This window comes from Micropterus dolomieu, linkage group LG16 (genome assembly GCF_021292245.1).
Source record: "Micropterus dolomieu isolate WLL.071019.BEF.003 ecotype Adirondacks linkage group LG16, ASM2129224v1, whole genome shotgun sequence".
In the NCBI taxonomy this organism is placed as follows: domain Eukaryota; kingdom Metazoa; phylum Chordata; class Actinopteri; order Centrarchiformes; family Centrarchidae; genus Micropterus; species Micropterus dolomieu.
Window position 1 is genome coordinate 2,662,783 of NC_060165.1, and position 17,980 is coordinate 2,680,762.

The 17,980-nt window shown below is 41.1% G+C and overlaps 2 protein-coding genes across 5 annotated transcripts in view; both read left to right on the forward strand.

Annotated features, from left to right (window-relative positions):
* The window catches only part of mrps33 (mitochondrial ribosomal protein S33), an 8,456-nt gene extending 2,169 nt beyond the window's left edge, over nt 1-6,287 (forward strand). Inside the window, exons 2-3 of the mRNA XM_046071681.1 lie at nt 4,846-5,065; nt 5,241-6,287. Of these exons, the coding sequence (XP_045927637.1) occupies nt 4,848-5,065; nt 5,241-5,346 (324 nt within the window). The 5' untranslated portion in view covers nt 4,846-4,847 and the 3' untranslated portion in view covers nt 5,347-6,287. The remainder of the gene's footprint in view (nt 1-4,845; nt 5,066-5,240) is intronic.
* A 1,772-nt stretch (nt 6,288-8,059) lies between these two features.
* Nucleotides 8,060-17,980, forward strand: part of braf (B-Raf proto-oncogene, serine/threonine kinase) — a 34,263-nt gene continuing 24,342 nt past the window's right edge. For all 4 annotated transcript variants that reach the window (XR_006828489.1, XR_006828488.1, XM_046071679.1 and 1 more), the window contains exons 1-3: nt 8,060-8,230; nt 15,166-15,267; nt 15,378-15,665. Coding sequence is in view for 2 of the 4 variants with exons in the window: in XM_046071679.1 (XP_045927635.1) it covers nt 8,075-8,230; nt 15,166-15,267; nt 15,378-15,665 (546 nt within the window). In the remaining 2 variants the exon portion in view is untranslated. The remainder of the gene's footprint in view (nt 8,231-15,165; nt 15,268-15,377; nt 15,666-17,980) is intronic.

The window sequence follows — 17,980 nt, forward strand, 5'->3', positions numbered from 1 at the left end:
CTGTGATGATATTTACAGAAGCCCAACAGTTCCCACCAAGAGCAGCACTAGGCGACAGAGGCAAGGAAAAACTTCCTTTTAAGAGGCAGAAACCTCGAGCAGAACCATGGCTCAGGGTGGGCGGCCATCTGCCTCGACCGGTTGGGGTGAGAGAGAGAGAGAGAGAGAGAGAGAGAGAGAGAGGGCAAGATAGGAACAGAGAGAAAGAGAGAGAGAGAGGCAGCCTACACAATATACACACAGAGGTACAGACAGTAAAGGTGATGTTGCTATAAACTAAATGAAAAATGGTACAGATATGTATAGTAGTGTTAATGGTAACCATCGTAATGTTAATGATTATAATAACAATAATAACAATAGGACTAGCAACAATAGTCGTTGCAGCAGAGGGTGTCGAGCAGGAACACGGGGGCAGCAGGTGACCCGCAGCCACAGATCCAGACTCCACAGCTCCAGAACCAGAAAACCTGCAGGAAGTGATAGGAGAGAGGAGAGAGACGAGAAAGCACAAGACTACCAGAAAGGGGAGAAGTTGTGTTAGTAACATGCAATAATGGGATGAGGTTGCATACAGAGGGAGAGAAAGTAGAGGAGAGAGGAGCTCAGTGCATCATGGGAAATCCCCCGGCAGTCTAGGCCTATAGCAGCATAACTAAGGGATGGTTCAGGACTCACCTGAGCCAGCCCTAACTATAAGCTTTATCAAAGAGGAAAGTCTTAAGCCTACTCTTAAATGTGGAGATGGTGTCTGCCTCCTGAACCCAAACTGGAACCTGGTTCCACAGGAGAGGAGCTTGATAGCTGAACGCTCTGGCTCCTAGTCTACTTTTGGAGACTCTAGGAACCACAAGTAACCCTGCATTCTGTGTCCTCCTTATTATTGCTATTCTATATTGTTCTTAAATAATCAAAGAGGATTTGTAGCATCCATATTAGAGAAGAGAGAGCTCCTTTTTCCTTGCAGTAAAGTTTATTTAGATACAATGTTTCATCCTTAGACCTTCATCAGGTAGAACCGAGGAACAGAGTACATTACAGACAGATAAAGAGAAACCTCTCTATAGGTAAGGCCAATCAAGGAACATGAGTTTGCAGGCAGTCAGCCGCACGGTCTGTATCTATGGCCGATTAGAAATTACATGTTGTCATCATCAGAATGGATTCATAATAGACAGCAGTTAATTCACTTTATTTGCAAAAATGTAATCGCCGAGCGAATGAGAGAGAGAGAGAGAGAGAGAGAGAGAGCGGCAGAACATGATGGTGAAAGTTAGAGAAAAATATTAGCAGTAAGTTTCAGTCTCGTAGTAAACGTGCAGTGTAGTTCACAGTGTGTCTGTTAATAAAAGTCTGTAGTTTCCCCAACTGCTGGAAAAGTGAATGCTGTTAGCGCTTGCTAACATCTCCCATGTGCAGCACGTTACGTTGCTATGAAACATTATCTAAATTAGTAACAAAGTAATCTTAATTAGCTCAGCTGTATGTCATTACTAACTTACCTACTTGTCAAGGGTTGAGAACATCTGGTACAAGCTTAGACTAAACTGGTGTACAGCTCTGTCCTGTACACATACTGTACATCCTGATAATTATATTTCAGTTTTCAGGAATCTGACAACTGGTTGTTACAGAAATGAGGGAACAAGGAGCTGAGGTTAATAAAGGAAATTAGGGATGCAAACTAGTCCTTTTAAGCTAATTAGAAGATGTTTCTTTTGGATTTTAATGTGCAAATTAAATGCTTAGTAATTATCCTGGGATCCTGTATAGAAAAAAATAAAGCATCAAGATGCATCAATAATCATTTTATAATCGCATTATCCCCCTCTGAATCGGAATCGAATCGTGAGGTGCCCAGAGATTCCCATCCCTTTGGCTCAGGCGGTAGAGGTAGAGTGGAAGATTGGCGGCTTGATCCCCGGCTCCTCCAGTCTGCATGTCGAAGTATCTTTGGGCAAGATACTGCCCCCGATGGTTGTTCCATCAGTGTGTGAATGTGAATTCTGTTCTGAGCAGTTGGCTCAGTGTATGAATGTGTGTGAATGGGATGAATGTGACGTAGTGTAAAAGCGTTTTGAGTGGTTGGAATACTAGAAAGTCAACACACAGACGATTTACCTTTTTCATTAATTGTCCAGCCATACCTTTTGGGAGACTACGTCTGCAATGTGAAGATCCAGAAAGCTTCACGTCTCTTCAGTAACAGGTCACCACCTCTAGGTGGCACCTTAACCTTCTCTATCTCGTAAAATCATAAGGAAGAGATGTCATGCTTTGAATCACTATAGTGCATAGCCACTGGACAATCATGATCACCTCTGTGTTTTGGCATCATTGTTACAAGTTTATCACCACAAGCTTGGCTTTCCATTGGTTTGGCCTGTTTCTGTCGTATATATTTGGCGGTAGGTTTGTGGCTCGGCACTAAAGGAAAAAGCACTCACGGGGAGTTCAGTTCTACAAGATTTATTGATCCAAAGTTAGCAAAATTGTTCTGTGGTTGACTTTCAACAAATGAAGAAAAAACTAAACTATTTCACTCCTCTTATTCAAATACACGATATTACCAAAGTTTTAAGACACCCCTCCGAATCATTGAATTCAGGTGTTCCAATCACTTCCATGGCCACAGGTGTATAACATCATTTGCGAAAGAATGGGTCGCTAAGTGAATTCAAGCGTGGTACATGATAGGTGGCCACCTGTGCAATAAGTTAGGGTCGGGCGATCGTCTCTATTTTCATATCGTCTGATCATGGCTACTTGGGATCACCAATTGGTGATCTGATCACCAGGGGGCGGTGTTACATTGCAGCAAGTCAGTGAAATGCCAGCATGGAAGAAACAGGCTTATTAGCTAAACATCTGTAAATGCACAGTACAGTGTTTCCCACAGAATTCCCATGTAACTGGCGCGGCGTGCACGCAGCGGGGAGGAGGGGGCAGCAATCGATAGCAGCTATGTACAGCGTGCTAACCTCGACAACCCAGCTGTATTCTAACATCAGCATATCCGTCTCTGACATTGAGAGCGTTGTGTTAAGAAAATAGATAGACTAACTTCTTAGAGAACTTCAATGCATTAGGTTTTCTATAAACACACGGCTCCGTTTCAATGTGTGTGTGTGTGTGTGTGAGAGAGAGAGAGCAAGCGGAGGTGCTGAGTGAATCTATGCGCTGTGCGCATCTCCGTAATGAATTATGATTTTACTCATATTAAATAGCATTTGGGGCTAGTGTTTAGCACTGTCGCCTCACAGCAAGAAGGTCGTGGGTTCAAACCCCGGTTGCCCCGGCCTTTCTGTGTGGAGTTTGCATGTTCTCCCCGTGTCTGTGTGGGTTCTCTCCGGGTGCTCCGGCTTCCTCCCACCATCCAAAGACATGCAAGCTAGGTTAATTGGTGACCCTAAATTGTCCTTAGGTGTGAGTGTGACTGGTTGTGTGACTAGTTGTCTATGTGTTGCCCTGCGATGGACTGGCGACCTGTCCAGGATGTACCCCGCCTTTCACCCGATGCCAGCTGGGATTGGCTCCAGCCCCCCGCGACCCTGTACGCAGGATAAGCGGTTGACGATGGATGGATGGATGGATAAATAGCATTTGGTATGTGGCGGTCGGTGTTGATATTGTGATGTCTCGTGTCGCCACAAATAATAAATGGGGGTGCAGATTCTAGAGACTGTTTTTATGTCATCTTAGTTCTGATAGTGAGTTAGTTAGTGCATGAAAATCAATTGCTGATCATCCCTTCGATTGTCAATAAGCGATCCAATCGCCAATCGGAACAAGCCTACAATAAGTCCATTCGTGAAATTTCCTCACTACTAAATATTCCATAGTATTATAACAAAGTGGAAGCAATTGGGAACAACAGAAACTCAGCCAAGAAGTGTTAGGCCACATAAAATCACAGAGCAGGGTCAGCGCATGCTGAGACGCACATTGTGGGAACTTTCTGCAGAGTCAATAGCTACAGACCTCCAAACGTCATGTGGCCTTCAGATTAGCTCAAGAACAGTGCGTAGAGAGCTTCCTCGAACGGGTTTCCGTGGCCGAGCAGCTGCATCCAAGCCTTACATCACCAAGTGCAATGCAAAGCGTTGGATGCAGTGGTGTAAAGCACGCCGCCACTGGACTCTAGAGCAGTGGTGTTCTCTGAAGTGAAGAATCATGCTTCTGTCTGGCAATCCGATGGACGAGTCTAGGTTTGGCGGTTGCCAGGAGAACGGTACTTACCAAAACATTTAGGACAATTCCATGCTCCCTACTTTGTGGAACAGTTTGGAGATGACATGGATGAGCGAATCTGGTGTGGAGAACTTGACTGGCCTGCACAGAGTCCTGACCCCAACCCCGATAGAACACCTTTGGGATGAATTAGAGCGCAGACTGCGAGCCAGGCCTTCTCGTCCAACATCTGAGCCTGACCTCACAAGTGCTTCTAGAAGAATGGTCAAAAATGCCCATGAACACACTCCTAAACCTTGTGGATAGCCTTCCCAGAAGAGATGAAGCTGTTATAGCTGCAAAGTGTGGGCCAACTCCATACTAAACCCTACAAATTAAGAATGGGATGTCATTAACCTTCAGGTGCATGTAAAGGCAGGCGACCCAAGACTTTTGGCAATATAGCATACAAACCACATCCCAAGCCATAACAACAATATCAGTCAACTATTATGGCTTCATCAGGTGGCATTTTACGCACTGTATCGAATGATTTACTCTGTATGTATCAGCATCACTTCACTAGTTTTGGTACTTGTATCGTAATTTTTTTTAAACATTACCCAACCCTAATGCTTTACCTACTCTAAGTCTTCTCTCTGTTCTGTTCATCAGTCATGGCCACCGGTCTGTCCAGCTATGCCGTGCGCATGGCCAGACTGAGCGCACAAATCTTTGGGGAGGTTGTGCGTCCGACAGACTCCAGATCTATGAAGGTGGTCCAGCTGTTCCAGGAGCCTCCCATGGCCAAGAGGAAGGAGGTGTATGACTGGTACCCACAGCACAAGATTTACTATGCCATGACCCAGAAGCTGAGGTTCCTGGGACTGTTCAGGTACTCTAGAAACTGCTCACCCACTCTGTTATGTTGACACAGGTTGTGACCTCAGTCCTTGCTGCAAGTGGTTGACATTTAAATGTGAAACATCTAAGAGACGGGTATTTGTGTGGACCTAACCCTCAGTGAGTATGGTGACAGTTTTAATCAAATGTTTTCTCTTCCTTCTCAGAGACGAGCATGAAGACTTCAAGGAGGAGATGCTTCGCCTGAGGAAACTGAGAGGAAAAGGGAAACCAAAGAAAGGAGAGGGGAAGAGAGCGGGCAAGAAGAAATGAGCTGCAACATTTCTGCTGCTCCACCTTTACACAAGACTTGTTTGGGGCGGGGGGGGTTGTAGGCAGACAGCATTGAACTGTACACCATCACTGTGGGGGGATGCTAATCCTGAAAGAATTCCATTGGTCCGGTCAGGACTGTCCAGTTGCTTTGTTTGAAGCTTTTCTATTTTGGCATGAATAATACCTTAGGTCAGCATTCTCATCTGTGTTGGTTGAATTGAAGTGAATTACATTCTCTCTTTATTGAACAGTATTTGATCTCTTGCACTGAAGTTGCAAAAACAGAATGGGGTCAAAAACAGTTAATATGAGCCCTTCAGTTGGGTATTATTAAAACAACCTGATGTGATATGATCATCTGAGAGCTCATAGCAATAAACACTGAAAAAGTTCCACTGAGAAATAAAACTCAGGCATTAAAAATGATTTTGTGAAACTGTTTGCATTCTGATGTTTTTCATGACAATCTTCTTCATATTCTCTCTTTTTTCAGTGACAGTTTTTTTTGTTTTTGTTTTTTACAGTTTTTTCCCTGGTTTTAAATGAATATTTTCATCATTGAAAAACACATCAGAATGCAATCATTTTATTTAAATTCCTGTGGGTTTTTGTTGTGGATCTTGTCAGTGTTAATACTTGTTTCATTGCTAATACAACGTTTCCCAATACAAGTGTTTCAATGACAACATATCCCTTGTGAGTTAAGGTTTTGTTTTTAATGCCAAATTTTTATTTTAATGTCAATATTTAAAGTCACTATTCTGGCTCTATGGTCATGTCTTTTCAAGATTAATAGAATAATAACAATGTTTGGTCTATTGCAGCTGTACTGCACCTCATGTCAACCTGGGAGGAAGTGTTCGCTGGTGTAATTGTTAATGGAATGGCTGGAAAATTATCATCTTTATGTTTTCCAAATAAAATCAATGTGAGGTATATGTAGAGTGTTGCAAAGCTCTTTATAGACATAGATATACACACACGCACACAATTAAACTATGACTGGAAGAACCATGTATGTACAATTTCTCACATCTGAGCTGTGGAACCCTGTAGCTCCCAGGATATTCTGACATGCACTGGGTCACCGGTGTCTGGAACAGGACAGAAAACAGGACAGATAAAAATAAAGTGCAGAAAAATACTTGCCTTTTTTGTCTTGGAGTACATTTCCATGATCTATTGGAGGTTTCACTTTCACAGTTACAGAGTGGCTTCAAGCTTGGATGACCAACTGCCTCTGGACCCTAGCGGCCCCCCAAAAGCCCCACTGCATGTCAAGTAGATCTGGTAATTGAGAATTTTCACCACTAAAGTACAATATGAAGTCTCCAGTAAGCGTGGTATGATTAATTTTCCCTATATAAGACTGTCATATAATTATTGAGGTCCAGTGTGACAGAGATACACTTTTTTTCTAATTAAGTCATTTAGTTTTCTAACAAAAGTTAGTAGATTAGGTTGAAATTAATTTGCTGGTGTATTTGGAGAATTTAAGTGTCTCCAATAAGCCATATAGTTAGGTCAATTCAAGTCAGTTGGGGAACACTCCAGCAAGTCTATGTAATCTACATGAAAACTAGTCTCATAAGGGCCATAACTGTCCAAAGAGGGTTAAAATCAAGGACAACTGAACTTGTTTGAAGATACTAGAAGACGTTTAGTCTGAGACTAATTAACCTAGCTGAGTTTTCCTACCAGTCAGTCAGATCTGAAGAGGTCTCTTGGATGAGGGACGAAATGTCTTCTAGTATCTTCAACCAAGTCCAGTTGCCCTTGATTTTAACCTTATTTGGATTATGACCTGGATGACTGAGAAGTCCAATGGACTGAGTATAATGATGGGTCTCTGCAATATATTATACTTGTATTCTGCAGTGGAACATATAGAGGACCAGAAGTCAAGAGATGTTATTACCCTTATTAACATTATTCATAATTAGGTTCTGAAGTGTGAAAAGGCTCTGTTGGGGCCCTGTGTCAAAATCTAGTTCCAATACCTTTATTGTTTATGTTGTGCTCACATGGTGAATATTAAGAAGATAAAGTTGTGTTTTATAAATAAAAAAAACACCAACTAACTGATGCACAAACCTGGGGCCCAGGAGAACAGAGAAGGGATTTCTGGTCCAACTTAACCTAAGGTGCATGGAGGGGGAAAGGTTCGAAGAGGTGAAAAACTCCAGCAGCACTTGTGGTCTAGAACAACTTTTAACAGTACTGTAGTACCCAGTTCGGTTATTCCAGGACAGAAGAAACTGGTTGGTTTCTGGATCTGTGGGCCGAATATTTAGTTGTGGTGTAGTCTGCATTCACTGTAGCCTACTCAAGGGGCACTGGAGTTTACAGGGAACATACACAGTTAGAGGGCAGTGGATGGGGAATGACGGGGGCAGGGGCCCCAACAAGACACTGCCGTTTAAAATTTGAACCCTATTTTAATACCATAAGGCCAATATAAACCATAAAGTGATTCGTGGCTAATGACTACGTTTCCATGATCTACTGGAGAGCTGAGAGCGAGAGAGACTAAACCTGTTATTGACCAGGTATATAATGATTATTAATAATAATATATTTTGTGCCAAGTTAACAGTAGTAGTTCTGTGCTACCCATGCAGTCTCGGCTTGGAAGCTCCGTCTGCGTCTCTGTCTCCCCCTCCTGTCCTCAGAACCAGCCTTCGTTTCCCTCTATTATTTTCCACTCAGTTTCTCGCAGTTTAAAATGGCGGCGTTGAGCAGCGCCGAGTCCCCACCGCCCGTCTTTAACGGAGACACCGCGGAGCGGGAGCCGGGCAGGGAGCGGGGCCTGGAGGAGCTGGGTGCCGAGCTGGACTCCTCCTGCATGTCGGGGATCCCCGGAGGTCCGCAGGATGAGGAGGTAAGCGCTATGGCGGCGGGGAAGGGGGTCTAAGCTGGGCAGGGGACACGGGCTCCGAGCGGAGGTAATTGGATGTAAATCTTCAGGAAACACCGGCTGGAACATGGATCTTGGGGGATGCAGTGCAGGGGGCAAGACGATGCACGAAATGTAAAACGACCCATTTGCGTGCTGAGCTTTCACAGCCCCCGGCTTCCACTCAACAAATGCGACAGACTGATGTGAGCAGGAGAGGAATGTTTGATTCGGCGGAGCCTGTGTTTATTTCGGGCCTGCTTTATTCCACTCGCTCCTGGTTTGGTTTTCCAGGCTCACTGCAGCTGCAGCCTGGTGCGCCAGCAGAGCACACACATCCGCTGTTGACGCAACAAAGACACGCTTTCTAATGCGTTCTAGTGGAATATAATGTCCCCGGAGTTTCATTTTCGCCAGTCGACTGAGGTTCGTTACCTCAGAGAGGTGATGGTGGTGATGATGATGATGGAAGAGGGGGCTAACTCAAGTCGTGCTTGTTTTTTTGGGCTGTAATTTAGCTACACAGGCTACTTGTATTTATATTACTGGCTTTACAATCAACGCCCCCACGTCCATAGACACAGACACACACACACACACACACACACACACAGGCGGAGCCATCATTCAGGCTGTGTCCTTGCCATTTAATGCACAGTGACCATGTAGCCTAGACTGGAAATGTGTCTTCAGTCTGCAGGTCAGAGGCCTCACTGCTGGACCATGACAGTAGGCTACACCACAGCAGCAGGATCCTGACAGTCAGAGTCAACATCAGTTTTAAAAGTTTGTAATATATAATGTTACTACGAATAACACACGCCCTGCCCCTACAATAAAACAGAGGCCAGTGTGTTCTCCATTCCATGCATAAAATGACAAATGTCTCATGCTGTCAGAATGTGGCCCCTGGTCCAATTTTAATGTCCAAAGATTCTCATCACTGCAACACTTCTTATTAATATGTCAGTTTGACAGAGGCATGGTTTTATATGGTGTTGTCAGGAGCAGAGGGATAATATAGAGATGCTGACATTTAATGTGTTTCCAAAAAGTGTTGTGGACTCACAAGACAAATTTTAAATAATGTTATACGTGTGCGCTGCAGAGGTTTACATACCCTTACTTTTAGTCCCTTGTATGGGCCAAGCTCAGAAATACTGGACCCTACATTTCACATAATGCAACCCTTACCACTTATTCACTAGACCCTTCCTGCCTGGTAAATGCCCACATTTTTCAAACTCCACAATCCCCGTTTGTAACACTGACTTCTCTAATATATTAGGCCAGCCTGAGGTAACCCTGACGACATCACTATGTCATCGTCTGGATTATTTTGTCAGACCTGACAAAGCTCTTGCAGAGCCACAGAAGACATTATACTACTGTTTTCACAGGCTGACGAGTGCTGCTCATGAAGACTAAACATGAACTATATGTGAAAAATTGGTGGGTTTCCTATTTCATTTAATTTCTAGTTATTTAATTAAGTCCTATAACTCCAGCTTATATAAATACCATAGACCATAAAATATTTTATATTGACACATGTTGCTTTACTCTTTGACATAAAACTTTAAAGGTCTCTACCTACAAAGTTGTCAGTTCTTCACCTTTGGCCATTTTACAAAATGTTGCTTTTAACCTAAGTTCCTACCAGACAGCTGTTGACGTCAGTTCGTTTGAGTTTGATTTAAAAATCTCAAATGTTGCTTCAGAGCTATTTTTTGACGTTTTAGTCGCAGGAACTGAACTTCAGTAAGGTATGAACTCAGCAATTATTTTTATTATTGAATAATTTCCAGATTATTATCTTGATAAAGCAGTTAATTGTTTTATCTATAAAATGTCAGTAAATACTGAATAATACTCACCAACAGTCAAAGATCTTTATGTTGGAGAAGCTGGAGCCAGAGAATGTTTGGTGTTTTTCTTAAAGAGGATTAATCAATCAAAAGAGTTGCTAGTTAATTTTCTCTGCATTGACTAATTGATTACTCAACTAATTGTTTTAGCTCAGAAGTCCAGGAATTATTGCAAGAACTAAAAGGTTCTTCCTTCCTAAGAGGTGCATTGCTTTCTCCATTTCCCACCATGTTTAAAGCCCCCGGAATATTAAGCAATCATCAGTAGACCTAGTTTGCTGTTGCAGGTTTTTAAAAATGGCGGTTGTTAAATGCTTTACCCTGTCGTTCAGTGCAGCAAACTCCACCTTAAAAGTTCTTGTGCTACCAGAAAGTACAACCTCTTGAGCAGGGACTCTTTGGGAGGCAGGAAACCCATTTTGACGAGTCCCTGGCAGATTTCTGGAAAAGTTTCAGCGGTAGAAACTCACTCATAGTCACCACTGCTGAGAGCTGGGGCCTTTTTTAAAAGGTGTTTTGCTTTTGACCTCAATCATTGCAGCATCCGTTAACGCCTGGGAGTTTTCAGAACCCTGCCTGTCTGTTCGCAACAGAACATAACTCTGACAGGAAAGATAAAAGGCGACTAAATGTGCACTATGATGAATTATCTATTGATTTATTATAAAATTCTGCCTGCTAGGTGATTCATTTAACAACACATGGTTATACTTAATAAAATGAACTTTTTAAACTAATTCTAAGCTTTTTCTCATTATCACTGGATCTAAATCCATAATCCAGTTCTATTAATTTACGTAATTAATCATTTATTCATCAAGTGAATGAAATTCTTAATATTGATAGATATGGTGTAAAGAATTGGTGTCAAATTGAAGAAACGATGGTTACAAAATAACTAAAACCTCAAGGAATGTTTGTGTTTTCATTGACTGCACGATTCCAGCTAAGAGGAGAATCACACGTTTCTCACGTAGAATTGAGATTACAATTTCTCTCTCAATTCTTATGGAAAACTATTTGTAAAAATAAAACAATATTTTGTCTGTAATCTCGTTGTTTCTATGAGACCCACCTGATCAATCATAGATAGTGAAAGGGCTCAGCTCAGATAGCTGAATTGGGTATTGCTGAGAAGGGGTCCGATCTTTGGAGCCGATCTGTTCAGTTTAATTACGCGTGTACTACGTGATGCGTCAGCAGTGTGCCAGTAGACCTGAACATTTTGCTAACATAGCAGTTTGTTTTAAAAAGTTAGGAAGCAATGTTTAAATCAGCCTGTTGTTGCCTCACACATAAAATAATGATCCCCAGTCTCTTTCTCACAGTGAGGAATATTCATTTTACACTGGTATCAGATCGGCACTCATCTGCTGTTATCCATGGCCCAGGTATTGGTATCGGGACTGAAAAAGTCGGTGCATCCCTACTTGTTAGCGGTGTTTGTGTTGTCCAACAGCAGGGATTCTCTGTCTTTCTTGACCTTCATAGCTTTATGATACTGAATTATATTTTGTCTAGATTTTTCTAGACTTCTTGTCATTTCCTCCTCCATCTCTCTCACACACATTAGATTTGTTTTGTTTTTGTTTCTGCTTACGCACAGTTCTTCACGTGGTTGTAATTCTTTATTCATTTATTCATGTCCTTTGATGCCGCAGCTTGGGAGAAATCCGGAGCACTTGGTTTGCTAATGCAAATATGAGAAAGTCATTGTCATGTAAGACTGAGAATCCAGAAAGGAATGAGTCAAGATCACAGTTTTTATGCTTAATCATTCAGCCCTAGTTTGCCCTTATTTGGATGGATAATAGAATCCTATAGTTATTAAAGAAAGCCTACCTCACTACAAACTCTCATCCCTGCAACACATAAGCTGACTGACCACGTTTGTTTTGCATCGACTGCACACTGGTGGAGGCTTGCAAAGGATGACCATCAATAATTGAATAAATCCACCGTCGCTACAATTATTCTTGCTTTATTTATCTAGCTACCTGGCTTGATTACCAGTACCACGTTATTTTTTTCCCCACCAGATTGGCTAGTGCTCATGGCCTCCATTTGTTAGGTTGGTTAGGGTCAGGGGGAAGGGTGGAGGCGGGTGGAGGGTGGAGGCAGAGGAGGGGGCTGATCTAGACGCAAAGCTGGTGTCTGTCACGTGAGCAGCAAAAATCATGTAGGGGGGACAAAAATAACGCACCAGTACTACAGAGGAGAATTTTCGCACTAACTGCAACAAGTCTGCAAGTACGTGGTGACACATTGCCGGAGTATATTAACTTGAAAGGATAGAACGAGGGAATTATAGTTAAAAGAAGTGTTGCTTCACAGATATGGAGGTGAGAGTGGTATCGATTCCTTCAAAATAATATCAATAATAAAGTTATTTTAATACAAAACGTGGCAGTGGTGTATAATATTTGTGCTAGTAAACAGCCCTGAAATATTTAGCTGGCCCCCTGTCACATGACTGAGTGGGGTCATATGTGACCCGAGAACCGAGCACACAACCTTTAAAAAAAAAAAATCTTGAATGTTTTATGGTGGTGGTATTTTAATTTATTTTATTCATGTTTATAATTATTATATTTTTATATTATTTGATCATAGTATTTCTGTAAATAACTATTTTACAAAGTTTTTCATTTATTAGCACAAGTTTTTCTTTATTTAATTGTAAACATATTATATTTGTTTTTGCAATACATTTGATATTAATGGCCGGTATGTGTCATGTGATTAGCCTTTAACTGTAATGATTGGTTTTTTTTTTTCTCTAAAAAATTACCATTATTTTGAAAAATCACATACCCATTTCAGAAATTGGCGTCGCTACTGTTTGCAGTTCAACACTGCTAAATAAATATAGCTGTACACTTGCATTTGGTATTACATTACTTATGTTATACTTATCGACTACTTTGCTAACACAGCCAAACATCAGTGCAACATAAGACACAACAATAGTACTGACTAGTCGCTTGGTCACTTTTTTTCCTCCTCTTAGCTTCCTCTGTCAGCGTCCTCTTCCGTCTCTTCGCTCTGCCATTAGCTAATGCTCCGTCCACAGAGGCTGCTGAGCTCGGTTATGTTGACATCGGCGCTGCTCTCCACCAGCAGCAGCATAATGTTGCAGTTTGAAACTTGGGAGGGGAGCTAGCCAACAAAGCTAGACAGCAACCGACGCAAGAGCACTTAGAGTAAAGTTACTGATGTCAGAGTGTTATCTAGTTTGCTAACATCAACAGGATATTTATAGCTAGCAACAAGACAAGTTATTACTGACCAGAAGACCAACTCAGCATCTGTCTGAATCCTTTCAGCTCTGCTAGTCTGATATTTACTCATGTCCTTTCTCTTCCTTCGACAACATCTTCCTCAGTCCGTTCGCAGCCTCTGCTACGATATCCATACTGAAAATACTGAGCTAGCTTCTTCCAGAGAGCTTACATTGTACATTAGTACTTTTTGCTTCTTCTTAGAGCTTGCTTGCTGTTGGCGCTGTAAAGCATTAACGTTACTCCATGCCCTGCCCGCGGTTCCAGTGTTACATAGTTCAGTACCTGGCACTGCAAACCCAAATTGGTAATGATGCCATTCACCCTTTTACAAGTCAGTGTACATCAAAAAGATTTTTAAGGTGTTATATTAAGATAAAATGGCTACATAATGTTGCTTTAAAAGTTTATCACCCATCTCTAATGAGGAGAGATTGCCTTTTGTATGACATTTTATGCAGTTTTATTGCAGGTTGAAATATATTTTGGGTGGTTTGGTCAGTTACCAGCAATAAGACCAAAAAGTAAATTTTGCACCCTGTACTCACCACTTTTCTGCTCTCACTCTCTCTTTTTTTGTATAAATAAAGTTGTACTTTGTTGTTTCTCTCGCTATTTTGCTACTGTTAGTGAAACTCAACACATCCTGCACATGTTTCACATTAAAAGGCTCCCCGTAAACCTTTCCTTTCCTTTCCCTTTTTAATGTGAAACGTCAGCTGGAAGTGTTGTAGTATTTCGCGAAAGCAAAGGGAAGAACACCGTAATGCTTGCAAATCAACCGGCTGTGTTCGTTATTCGTTCACCTCTATTCAGGCCTTAAGCAGTGATTTTAATGTAACTACAAGTGGAAGGAATTGATTATGAGAGAAGCAAAGTTAAAGCCTCAAAGTAATTATGACATCATACCGTCATGAATACTCCATGCAAATGTAGCGTCTGGCTAATTAGAATTTGAAAACCACATTTAAGGATATCTTCATTGTAAGTTATGTTCTAATCTCTGTGTTACTGTTGTCACAGAATTTTCCCTCAAATTCTTTAATGCCGGGGTCTGTCTCCTAGAAAAAGACGTCCAGCTGATCCGTTGAGAATGTCTGACGCCACTGTAGTAAAAAGACAACAATCCTCATTTTCATCGATCAATTCCTACTGAAATTTGTCAATTGTAACATTAATAAAAATAAAAAAAAAAAAGCTCATGCAAACCACATGGCCAAACACACAGCCAGTATGATCTATGTGATAATGTTGTGCTCACACAGTCAACAGTGGAAAAATGGCAGTAAATACGACAGAATACAGATTAACTTGCTAGCTCCCGAGACACCTTGCAGGACATATTGGTTGGTCGAGAATCTGGCCTGTCCCTGGTGCCTTCTTTCTGACCACCTATGTAGCTTCTGCAAGTCCTGAAAGACAGAAAGCTCTGATCGGTTCATGTGGTCTGCCGTGTCTCTCAGCCAAGTCATGGCAAGAATTTATGATTGATGTGACACGGCGACCATTGCGAAATGCAAAAATACGGTGTAATCTGAGCCTGGTATTAATGAGAATCTTTTGGACATCAGTGCCTCGTTACACTACGTCAGGGGAAGATTGAGTCTGTAGGCTTCCAACTCTGGTGGTTGTTCATTTAGAATCAGAATCAGCTTTATTGCCAGGTATGTGTACACATACGAGGAATTTGACTCTGGATTATACGTTGCTCACGATTTAGCCTACTGAAAAATATCAATTTGCTAACATTGGTTTGTGTGTTTCCCTGCAGATCTGGAATATCAAACAGATGATAAAGCTGACACAAGAACACTTAGAGGCTCTTCTGGACAAGTTCGGAGGAGAACATAATCCTCCTTCCATATATCTAGAGGTAAAATAGGTTTGGCTTTAATGAAGACAATTGTAGAAAAATAAATGTGAATGTCACTGCAGGTGTTGAAGCTGTTGAGTCAGTGCTCTGTGGTGTGTGGTCTCCGTCAGGCCTATGAGGAATACACCAGTAAACTGGACGCCCTGCAGCAGAGGGAGCAGCAGCTGCTGGAGGCCATGGGCAACGGTACGGACTTCTCCTGCTCTTCTTCTCCCGTGCCAGCCCTTCTGGAGGTCAAGATGGGAGGCTGTGGTGTTGGAGGGGGGGCTCAGGCCTTTCCCTCAGCCCCCAACACCTTGGCTGTCCTGCAGACCCCTGCCGATGCTAGCCGAGCCAACCCTCGCTCCCCCCAGAAGCCCATCGTCAGGGTCTTCCTGCCTAACAAACAGAGAACTGTGGTATGTCTGACCCCCTCTCTGAGGATACATATGTAGGGGACGGGATTTTAAAATTTTGGATAAAGATTATAAGAAACCAAAACCACTTTTATTTTAATTTGCAATATATATTAGTAAACTGTTGCTCTTTATGACAAATAACATTTTCTTTGGAAAAGAACAAGCTACAGAAATATGTGCCGTAGATTGCAATGACATCAGTAATGTTGGGAGGGGCTTATTTGATTTGAAGATCCAGTTCTATAAGAAACTGCTGTTTATAACATAAGCAATATTTATAATTAATATTACAAGCGCGGCAGAGTGGGTTCTTACATCATCGTAACTTTCAGAAAGTTCACCAACATCTTAATTTGTAATCTTGGCTGTCTGATAACAGGCTGTTATTACAGACATGAACTAACTACACACAACCCACTGTCCTACTGTCCTACTAGTGTTAATATTGGTTAAGTTTTTGAATTTAGTCTTTAGTCTAATTTTTATCATGTTTGGTCAACCTCATTTAGTTTTATTTGCATTTTAGTTAACAAACTTAATTTCACTTTACAACCTGTTGTAATGTGGCAAATAAATCTACCTTTTTATCTTAGTCAAAGAAAACAACATTTCCCATCATGCATTGCTGGACTCAGTAGTTTTAAGTTTTATGTTCCAAAATGCAAACATAACTTTTTGTTAGTGGCGAGTTGTGGGTTTATGCTGGTTTATAGTTTGAAGCATGTGTGAGGTGGCTGATAATTTCTTGATGCCAGATATATTTTGCTACACTTCCACACACTTTTAGCGTCTCCTGTTTTGTGGTGATGAAAAGAAAGTTATTATTTTTATTTTAACTATATAGTTAGTCTGGTTAGTCTTTATTCATCAACAATATTCCATGTTAATTTAGTCACGGTTAGTGTTTAGTGACTTTAATGCCGTTTCATAATCTGTCATAAAAAAGGCAGTTGACATATATTTAGTCATAGTTTTTGTTAAGAAAAGACTAAATAAGCACATCTACAACATAAAAACATTTCTATACGTGTCAAAAATGCTTGGTTTGGAGTAACAAAAAAGATGACTTAAAGGATACTGAACTTGTAAGACTACAGCCTGACTGATAATAGTTTTTTCAGGCCACTACTGTTATAAACTTCTTTTAGAGTTCAGCTGATATATATTCATACTTACATCTGTGATAAGCAAATATTAGCCGATATATCAGTCTAGCTCTGAAGAAGCCATTTGAAAGTAGGGCTGGGCAATAAAACAATAATGATAATTATCGTGAGATGATTTTCCTCAATAAAAATATAACAAATGTTCAATATATCGTCAATAAATGTTTTCGTGATACGATATTTATTTTTTTTGAGGGAAATGGACTGAAACAAGATTTACTAATCATGTTTTTTGAAAGAAGATTTTATCAATATAGTTTTGAATGTTCTACCTCAAATTATTGAAGTAATCCGCTGTTTAGCATCAAGTGTTTGTCACATTCTGACCGTAAAGAAAAGTTTATCCACATAATTAACCATCTGGTTTCTTCAATTTTTTCTCAGGAGCAAAAATCAGCCTTGAAACGTGAAAGAAATACCGATTTGACATATATCGTGATAATTATCGATATCGAACGGGATGTATTTTTTTATCCCCCAGCCTTATTTGAAAGACAGCAGGTTATCTTGTGCTTCTTATATCTTTCTTATTTCTTTGTGGTTCTTGATTGTTATGAAAACCATTGTGATCATGGCACAGAGAGAAGACAGGTCTGGCAAGCTTGAGGCATTTTTACACTATTGTGGGCAGTCCCACAATAAGTCCCACAGCAAGAGTTGACAGTTATGGCTATGAAATAAATAAACGAGGCACTAAATAAATATATAAATTAGTTCTTATTTTAAAGGACTTATATCAGGGAACTTTTATTTGCTAATGCAAAATTTATTTTCCGTCTGTTATATTCACATGAAGGGGGCGGGGTTTTCTTACAGAGCAGCAAGACAGAATAGTCGGACACTGCCTCAGGGACTGACAGAGGACGGTTTGCGTTTGACGACACGACAGGGAGTACAGGCAGCCAAGATAACCAGCTGATGGCTGCTACAAATAGCAGCAGTTAGCAGCTACTTTAGCAACAAGTAAAGCTATCTGTCAATCAAGAAACTCCCTGTCCTCAAACGGGCCTCGGTTGGTCCCAGAGGCTGTGTTCGGTCTTGCTGCTTGTCAGAATCTGTGAGATAATCATGCCCTGTTCATTTCACTAAAAATAACCTGAATCCCTGAAATAAATAAAAGTAACCCTTTCACTACTAGTTTTTCATTGT